The sequence below is a fragment of the Mytilus galloprovincialis genome, chromosome 14 (genome assembly GCF_965363235.1).
Source record: "Mytilus galloprovincialis chromosome 14, xbMytGall1.hap1.1, whole genome shotgun sequence".
In the NCBI taxonomy this organism is placed as follows: Eukaryota; Metazoa; Mollusca; class Bivalvia; order Mytilida; family Mytilidae; genus Mytilus; species Mytilus galloprovincialis.
Genome location: NC_134851.1, coordinates 44,199,572 through 44,209,930, shown reverse-complemented (window position 1 = coordinate 44,209,930; position 10,359 = coordinate 44,199,572). Strand labels below are relative to the sequence as shown.

The window sequence follows — 10,359 nt, the reverse complement described above, 5'->3', positions numbered from 1 at the left end:
ACGTATAGGACACGGATCCATGATGAAAAATTTATTCGAGAAGGAAGAGAAGCGACATACAAAATGAACGAAAATTAACAATTTGAATACACGAGGTGTACGTCATTGTATATAAGAGAATATTGAAATAATAGATAAGAAATTTTCATTGTTTATTTAACATTCCTTTAATTTCAAAATCAATTTTAATTAATAAGAAGTAGGACAGGGTCGGATTAAGTGAATTTCTCTAAAGGGCCGGGGTTTGGGATGGCTGGTCCTGGGCCTTTTTTTGGTGAATATTGGTGATATATTGTATTTTACTGAATTTATTACCTCTGTCCCTTTATTTCTGTACTATATTTTTAAGACTCTAGTATTCTAAAATGTGGTGTATATAAATCATTAGTTATTATTTACTGTAAACATTATAGAAGCATTACATGATTTTGAAAAGAATATCAGTCCCCTGGTCACGATTTTAAAGACAGTTATACAAAGAATCCAATACTTATAATTTCAGATTAATAAATCATTTTTAAGTTGAAAATGGTTAAATTTTATCAATATTAGTAATGTATGGTTATTGCATGAATATTGCGAGTGCAATATATGTTCTACGAGGGACAATATTCCCCAATATTCATGCAATAACCCTTTTATTGTATACCAATATAAAATTTTAAAGTAACAATTGGTTTAAACTAAGATTTTAACGTTGATGACGTCTTGAATTTTGAAGATTTATTGCACTAGTGCAATATTCGAATTTATTGCACGCTAACTTTTGGTTACGTTCTGTGGGAAATATTATATTGCTATACAATAATATGTTTTGTTTCTTTTTACGACTATATAATGTGTGTAGCCCTTCACTAATTTAAGTTTAAAACAAGTAAATATAATGTGAGTTTTAAGCCCAAGAATGCCTTCTTTCTTATTCATATATTTTTTTTTAAATCCGGAACATTCATTAAAAAAAACCAGCCAGACGTTTTAAAGGTTTCTCTCGGAACACACGGACAATGAAAAACACTGAATTGTTACTGAATTATAATGAAATTGTTCGTCGTTTGTGTCAAAATGAAATAAAATGAATACCTCTATTACATTTACTATATTAGCAAAACAGCAGTAAAAATTCGTCTCGCTTGTAATTAACTTGATTTCCACTCGAAGAAAGCGGATCAATTCACTTGAGAGAAAAAACACAATCTCCAACGAACACTATACAAACCGTGTTTTCAAAGTTATTTTTAGATTGATGGTTTTTAATCTTTCGTCATAACCACCTGTTAAAAGATCGTATTTCGGGTTTTTACAATTCTTCAAGAAATGATGAAGTGATACTGCAAGTGAGTATACTGGACTTGTTTGGTTATTTTCCCTCTTAAGTACACAAATGAATTGAAATATCAAAAACATGCATGGTTAAATTCTGTACAATGTATATTTGAGAATATAACTTTACAACTTCGATCACACATCTTTTGGCACAATATACTGGTCAATTCGCTGTACAGGTAAGTGTTAAATAACAGGACACGAATGAGTGATACTGCAAAAAGTCAAATAACAAAAATACTGAACTTATAGAGTGACGACAAGTGAGTATTTGTATGCCCTCTCATATTTAAAAAAGAATTGAAATATTAAAATAACATGTGTGATCAAATGCTATACAAAGTAGATTTGAAAAATATTTGTACGATTTTAATCATACATATTTCACGTGTAATTCATATATGACTGGGGTCCCCAATTTTTGTTGTGATACAGCTAGTTATAAAAAAAGAATTTCAAGATTCAGTTTGTTAGTTCAACTTGTTAAAACTTTTTAACCCGGTTACAAAAGCAACGAACAGCTGGACAATATGTGTGTCGTTTTGAATGCATTTTGAGACAGGATCTTATAATTCTATTTTATCCATGATTCTTACGGAAAAAAATCACTTATACAATTAAAAGAATTCAGCCATTTGTTAAATTGTAAAGTCATATAATGATAGGGTAAATATACTTGTATGTCATTTTGTTTATAATTTTTGTGATGAAAATTTAAACAAACCTGTATTGTACCTTAATTGTACTTAAAGTTTTTTTTTCATTAAAAGTATTATCGCGAGTAGGTGGATGATGTATTCTTAAACATTAAGAACATGATACTCAAATTTCAACTTTTAATAAAAAGATTTGTTCGACACATTCATGACCTTATAATTTAAATTGCTCAATTGTTTTGTTTCGCTAGTATGTTTACCATATGAACTTTCATTTTCAAAAAAAGCCTTTGCAAATTAACATGAACTATTTATCAAAGCGGACACCTTTAAATATCATCATCAATTATTTAGCTTATTGAAATCTCCTTTTGTAATCATGTTTGTTTCAAATGTTAAACCATACCCTAATTTGAATTTACATGTACTTAGTCATTGCATTAGTTTTAATAAGTGCTAGGTAATAAACATGATAACGGTTATACATGTTATATGAAACTAAATTGTTTGAACAACAGATACCAGGAACATGAATGACTGACACAAAACAAGTAAGTATATTTTAAAATCTCTGTTTGAACCTTTTCAAAATCTGGAGCCTTTTATTTAGTAGATGCGGTTGATTATTGTATCTCATATTTATTTTTCTTTAAATATCTTTTTTTTTATTTAATTGTTGTTTACACTCTTGGCAATATTCTGTTCTCACGTGCTTTATATAGCTAGTTTTACATGATGTTGTTCTTTTGCAGAATTCCGGTATATTGTCACTAGTGGACATTTGTCTTATTTGCAATTATATCTCATGTCTGTATTTTTTTATCACCTGACCCACAGCGACACGTGAGATCTTGTCAGTTCGCGTTCCGCACCCATCGTTCGTCGTCGTTGTTAACTTTATTCTATTAAACTCCTGGACAAAGATTTAACCAACCAACATAATCACTGGAGTATTCAATCAAAAAACTGTGTGCGATGACACCACCTGTCTATATGGCTGGCATTGCTTAACATAAAACATAAGGCAGAATGTTATTAAATATAAGAAGACGTTGTATATCTGCACATGAGACAACTCTTCATCCAAGTCACAATGTGTAAAGTAAACAGCTATAGTTCAAGTAACGGATTTCTATTATCTTAAACAATACTATAGAAAAATTTAATCTGACTGGATAAATGTTCTATATACTTTAAAAATTTTAGACGACTTAAATTTATCAACAATACAAGATAAACAGAAATATGTTGTGGTCAATTCAATCCAAAAAGAATTTAATTTGATTAATTTTAAATAGATGAAATTTTTTTAGTTCCTCAGGCCACATGGAGAAGTATTTTGATGTAAACACTAACTCTTTTGAATGGTTTCGATTGTATTGAAACTGATATCGAAATATATTTTGTACGTTTTAGGTTCGTATATAACAAAACAGACAGCCTTATATAATATTATCTCTTTTTCAGGAAAACATATTTATCAGCAAGCGGATTGATAGCTTTAAGACATTATAGGGAAAAATGCAAGTGACTTTCCTATTTATTGTGGTAATGTTTTTAAATGGTATGTAAAATATTGATACAGACATTTTATGCATGTTTTGTGAAGTCCCTTTTTGACAGCTATTTCTGTTCAAATTCAGTATTTTGCCTCGGTAACGGGTTAGTATTGCAATATAGTAAAAACTCTGACTTTCCGACTTTATGATCGGCATAGCGTCAGCACTTTGACAAACCATATACTTGCCCTGGGTGGTTTACCATATATTGTAGACTTTATTTTTATTTAACAAATTTACTATATTTATAAACTGCTTGCCCATGGAATGTTTAATAAATCTGGATAAAACGTAATGTTTGGTTATCAATAACATTTTTTTCGCGACACAATAATGTGCTAGGTTGTCATTATATGCAGTTAAATATTTATAACGATTTTAGTTATCATTGGTGGAGATAGATCATAAAATTATAAAGCAAGTTTATAAGATTAAAACAAAAAAATGAAAAATTACCAACAACTGATTTGTATGTGTTTGTCCATACTTTTAAAACTGATTTACGTTTTTAGATACATGGTGACTAGAAGTTTCTTCATAAAATAAGTTACAAATGGAAACAATATTCTGGAATATTATTTCCACTGGAATAAATATTACAGTAAATGTTCCTAACGGAATAAATGGTATAGAATACTTGTTCAAACAGGAAGAGATATTATGACATAGTTTATAACAAAGTTTCCATTGTAACTTTTGTTAGGTGGAACAAATATACGTTGACAATTGTACCTTTCAGATTACTACGTTGTTGTTTTTTTTTAATTAAAACAAATGAGTAATAATGACAATTTGTTCAATCACAAATATTTAGAAATCCATTTTTGTAATAGCATTAATATAATATTCATTTCAATATCATTTGTAATGTCAAACGTATGGTATTAACCAAGTTTAAAAAATAAAATAAAAATTGAGACAACATCGTTTTAAGCTCCAATTCCAATTATAATTGATATGTATAATTTGATATTCCCAATTGATTTCGTGTTTTCTATGATTTCCAAATGGCAGACAAAATACACAGTGCTTTGGTTTTAACAAAATTGTAAAGTAGTCAAATAAACATCATACAGTAAAAATGTCAACATTTATATTGATACTTCATGAATATTAATTTCTGTTTTTGCATCATTCATGTCATTTCTAATTAATTAGTTCTGAAAGTCAAAATAACATATATGAACAAAAGTCATCAAAGATACCAGATTTAGAGTTTTGTTTACAAGACAGGAGTTTTATCTACAAAAGGCTTACACCAACCCATGCCAGTTGTCAGCATTTCGGTGTTGACATGATTATCATTATATGGGCATTTTTTATGAATAAGTGGGTGCAAAAGTATCAATTATTAAAAAACGAACGATTTTCTTATCTCAGGCATATACTACATTTTTATGCACCTTACTTAGACGTTTTTTACGCAACCTTTGGAATTTTTGGTCTGCAATGGTCTAAAATTATTACTTTTTTTGTTAGCTTTTTGACGATTTTGATCTGAACGTCACTGAAGCGTCTCATGTAGACAAAACGACCATTTGGTGTATCAAATTATAACTATTATTAGTGATGTTCGAACAACGTACGAAGTTAAAGATGTATTATTCAAAATTCCGAAAGGTTCCACACTCATTTTAATAAGGATTAGTACTTATGCAAGACATTTCAGTATGACTTTTTAAAATTAAACCAGTTTGGACGTTATGTTAAAACCTCTGTGTCGTCAAGACTTCTCCAACTAAATTCCAGTATTTAAATAAAGGCAACAGTAGTATACCGCTGTTCAAAACTCATAAATCCATGGACAAAAAACAAAATCGGGGTAACAAACCAAAACCGAGCGAAACGCATTAAATATAAGAGGAGAACAACGACACAACATCGAAACGCAACACACACAGAAACAGACCAATCATCAGACAAAACACCACGAGAATAACAAATGTAACATGAAAACCAAATACATGAATTTGGGATAGACAAGTACCGTGCCACGTCTTATCTCAATATCTCAAAAATAAGAGAAAACACAAACGACTCAACGTTAAAATGCAACACAAAGAGAAACGAACAATATATAACAATGACCATCTTCCTGACTTGGTACAGGACACTTTTAAAGGGGAATAAAAGTGGTGGGTTGAACCTGGTTTTAAGGCATGCCAAACCTCGCACTTTAATGGCAAAGTTAAATATAACATTGAAATGACAACATAATATTACAGGACTACAATACAAATAAATAGGAGAACATATTAGACACAGAAAAACATGATTAATAGATAACAAAAAGCATCAGGTTTAAAATTCAATACGCCAAAAACGCGCCTTGCCCACACAAGACTCACCAGTGACGCCCAGATATAAAAGATCGAAAGTGAATACACACAATAAAAGATGGCTGATTCCTAAAATTTTTGTGATAATAGAGAGAAAAACGGGAAAATAATGATTCGATAATGTTTACTTTTTGATATTGTGATATATTTGAAGCAGTTGTTTTTAAGTTTCTTCGGATTGTATAACATTTTTATCTTACCTCAAATAATAATGATTCGATAATGCTTACTTTTTCATATTGTGATATATTTGAAGCAGTTATTTTTAAGTTTCTTCGGATTGGATACACATTTTATCTTACCTCCTTGCATTTCTAGGAACATGATCGTTTAAAAGCAACCGCATGGAGACCGTATATATTCCCATATTAGGTTAGTATGCGCGGCTTATTGCTATACACGGTTAGTTGGGGTTAAGTATGTTCAAACTTCTCATCAGATACTGTTTACTTGTACACATCAATATCACTCTTTCGTTTTAGATCATTAATTTTTATATGTTGATGATTGGTTAACTCTTTCACAATCATCACTCAATTCTGAATGTTTATTTTCGCTATTTTCATTATAGGTGGCTTTGCAAAAACCAAAGAAAGGACAAAGAGACAACAAGAAAACGCTTCACCTATACGTAAGTTTTTTTTGTTAAATTGGGGATATTGCCTTCTTTGTCATTCAGAGATGGAGGTATCCATACTCTCCACCACTGAAAGCAAGTAGTGTAAGCTAAGGATAATCACAGACCAGACCTACAGAAAACTCATTTTGTATAATAATTTTGGACTTGTAAAGATACTCTTCGCTTCTTCGTATAGGTAATTAACTTATATAGAATAACGTGTAGAGACCGAATAGTGTAAAATGGCTTATCTGTTCGTGTGTATACTGTGTTTTAGAATTTATGTTACGACATTTGAAAAATTTTGATTTCTCCTTTGATACATATTTTTTTCATCCAGTACCCAACAAATTACGTCGATGGAACAAACTGTTGGATATAACGATTCTTGTCTAATTATTTGCTATCTTTTACTCTTGCATTATCCATAAAATGCTGTACATTTTCTCGGAAATATTATGTACAGTCAATCAGATCCCTTTATAGCTATGGTATCTCGTACTTTATCTCATCTTTTAGCTAGCTATAAAACAAGGATCAATCCACCATTTTCTACATAATTTAGAAAATGCCTGTACCATGTCAGGAATATGACAGTTGTTATCCATTCGTTTGATGTGTTTGGACTTTTGATTTTGCCTTTTGATTTTAGACTTTCCTTTTTGAATTATCCTCGGAGTTCAGTATTTTTGTGTTTTTACTTTTAGGATCTGACCAATATCTTATCCTATCATTACAGGTTGTACTTTTGTGAATATAGACAATGCAATTTTCAATAGGAACTTCCTTTCCGGGTAAAGCTGTAATACTTTAACTATAAAGTATCGTACACAATTGTTGGATAGCAAAGTTGATATGACTCTTTTGTTATTCAAAAGGTCAAAACATAGGGCTGTGTGGCATATTTTCAATTTATATATGCCCCAAAGTTCTAAGAATTTAAATTATACAAAAATTATGTACCTTCCTTACATGCAGGATCTGCTTACCCTTCAGGAGCACCTGAGATCACCCCTAGTTTTTGGTGGTGTTCGTGTTGCTTATTCCTCAGTTTTCTATGTTGTGTCATGTGTACTATAGTTTGTCTGTTTGTCTTTTTTATTTTTAGCCATGGTATCTTTCGTTCCTTTTTTGTCTTCACTTTGAGTCTTCTTCAGAGTCCATTATCGCCAGTAATATGTATTTTTATAAGGGTAACATTCCCAAGTTATTATAGATCATATATATGAACCATGTAAACATAATTTTTTTTAATATTTTGTAACTCCCCAAGAGGCGTGACTTGTAAAACAGCCGTATTTAACAGAGCAAAACATAAAGAACCTGTGGTATTATGTGAAGTAACGCAACCTATTCAAGCTAATTGCAGATGTTATGCTCTGTAATGCTTCGTACCCCTTCTTTACTAAACTTAGTATATGTTGCCTTTGCAAAGTCTATATGTCCGTCTTTTTATTTTGGCCTTTTTGCAGGTTCGTCTGACCCTGCCCTCATTTTCCAACCTATTTGGTCAGTGTTTATGCTTTTGCCCTTATTTTAATATCTATTCAATACTATTCGATAGATAGATTTTAAGAAAGTGTACATGTTTGTTTGATACTGCTATCAGCTTGAAATCTAAGTGATGGGTCAACGTTAAGTTTTTTTAAGTTTTGGGTCAGCTTACATTAATATATCATCAATGAGGTTAAAACATTTGATGCATGGGTTGATCATATGATATAATATGTCTGTCTTGCAGGCTATTTCTTTTAGTTTAAAGGTCATGTAAGTTGTTTTGGTTCTTAATTAAAATAAGCAAGATGCCAATTTTTGCTGTTGCCATGAATGGTTTTAGGATATTGACTTGATGAAACCTGAATTCCACTAGAAAAACATTACAGAGTATTCCACTAGAAAAAAACACAGATAATTCCAATCGAAATGTATGAAAATCCATGTCAAAATAGAATAGAATATACAAGATGTTTTTGTGTACTGTCATATATCAGTTATTGGATACGCTTACTTCTCACATCTGGATATTTCTTTCTGTGATGATAATTTATGGTAAATGCTTTTATTGAGTTCATACTGCATGTTTCTGTTCCTAGAGAAATCAGACAAATACATATTTAAGAAGAACTAAGTGTTATAGTTATAACTAGCTCAACTTATTTTACTTTACATTAGTCCATTCTAGCCATATCTTTGCGTTTAATTGATCGATTTTAAAACTAACTTGACGTTGTTAATTAAATAAGTACAGATCTAAGTGTAAAATATTCATGACGAATTTTCTTCGTTTTATTTTTCTTATTGCGATTATCGTGAAAAAAAATCGTTTACGAAAATAAGTTTGTTATCACTATTTGTTATTTTCAGAAGTATGTCGAGGAACTAAAATGGGCATGAGTGTTAGTGGAACCTCTCAAGATCACTATGATTTGTACAAACGTAGATACACAAACTGTACATATGTAGACGGAAATTTAGAAATTACATATTTAGATAAAAATAAGGAGAATTCAGATTGGGATTTGACTTTCTTTGAATCCATTGAAGAAGTCAGTGGATACGTTTTGATTTATTCTGTTTTTACTCAAGAGTTACATTTAAGGAACTTGCGTCTTATTAGAGGAAATCAGCTGTTCTCATTTAAAGGAGAAAAGTTATATAGCTTAGCGTTTATTAGTAACAGTAAACCAGGATCTACAACAAGAGGATTGATGTACCTAGGATTGAAAAGTTTGCAAGGTAATATCCAATGAAATTATGGTCATAAATATAAACCTTATTTACTAAGATGTTAGGAGATAATTGAGGTTGAATACAGTCGGTTGTCAGCCTCAATCGTTATAACATTTATAATTATCGCATCAACGCTAAAATGAAAAAAAGTAATTCTATGTTTTCATAACTTACGGAGGAACCCCGTTAGGTTATTCACATATATCAAATTTTAGGTTATTCACATATAGCAAAGTGTATGTATTTGACATAAAGCAAAGTGTAGGTCATCACAAATAGCAAGTTTTGAACTGTTGCCACCATTTGACTACCGTTTTTTTTTATCAAGGGTTGGAAAGCACAATATCAAAACCTGTGTAATTCATTCATTTAGATAAAATCACTAAAGCATCATTTTATATAGCTATTGATCATCTGTGGGTAAGTAACAATGACAGTTCAACTCAGGCAAAGCAACTGACAATAGTAAATAGTTTTACTCAAATAAAGTAACAGATCACTTTACAACGTATCATATGTATAAAGCAAATCCACTGACTGTGTATAGAAAAATATAGTGCAGAATGAAGGAAATGAGCATAGACCTTATAATGAAAACTTCTAATTTACTACCGTTGTTAGTATAGTTCTGATCATTATCACATGATTAACCAAAACTAATAAATAAGAATACAACAATTACTGTACCTCATCCAAAATCCTTTTTGATTTTGGTACTTAAACTGCTTAACTTATCATGAACATGCAAAATTACGTTGCATAGACCTATTAATTATAATCTTTGTGTTTTATTAAGTTAAGTCTAAATACGACCCGAGTTTATACCTGTACATTGACGGTTGTAAATACATATCATGTTTAGACACAATACCGCGTTATAGTAAGTACGGCTAATAGCATTGTCATACCGAGGAATATTTAGTACAGTTAGTTTGCCATTGTTTGTTTCAGTTGGACATGACTGTGTTAAGGCTTCATCATAAAAAAAGAACGAGGTACTGCCAACATTCTGAGTCTTGGTTACAGTTTTTGGTAAAGGTAGATTTAGATAATGTTGAAGTCAATTTCACGTTCCACTGTACATGGAAAATGATAGTGCGAGTTGGGCAACCGTGTACTATGGACATATTCTT

General features: G+C 30.7%; 1 protein-coding gene across 1 annotated transcript in view; it reads left to right on the top strand.

The window, feature by feature from the left end:
• The first annotated feature begins 2,709 nt into the window (after positions 1-2,709).
• The window catches only part of LOC143058088 (epidermal growth factor receptor-like), a 31,547-nt gene continuing 23,897 nt past the window's right edge, over positions 2,710-10,359 (top strand). The window contains exons 1-3 of the mRNA XM_076231553.1: positions 2,710-3,543; positions 6,449-6,508; positions 8,861-9,232. Coding sequence (XP_076087668.1) covers positions 3,501-3,543; positions 6,449-6,508; positions 8,861-9,232 — 475 coding nt within the window. The 5' untranslated portion in view covers positions 2,710-3,500. The remainder of the gene's footprint in view (positions 3,544-6,448; positions 6,509-8,860; positions 9,233-10,359) is intronic.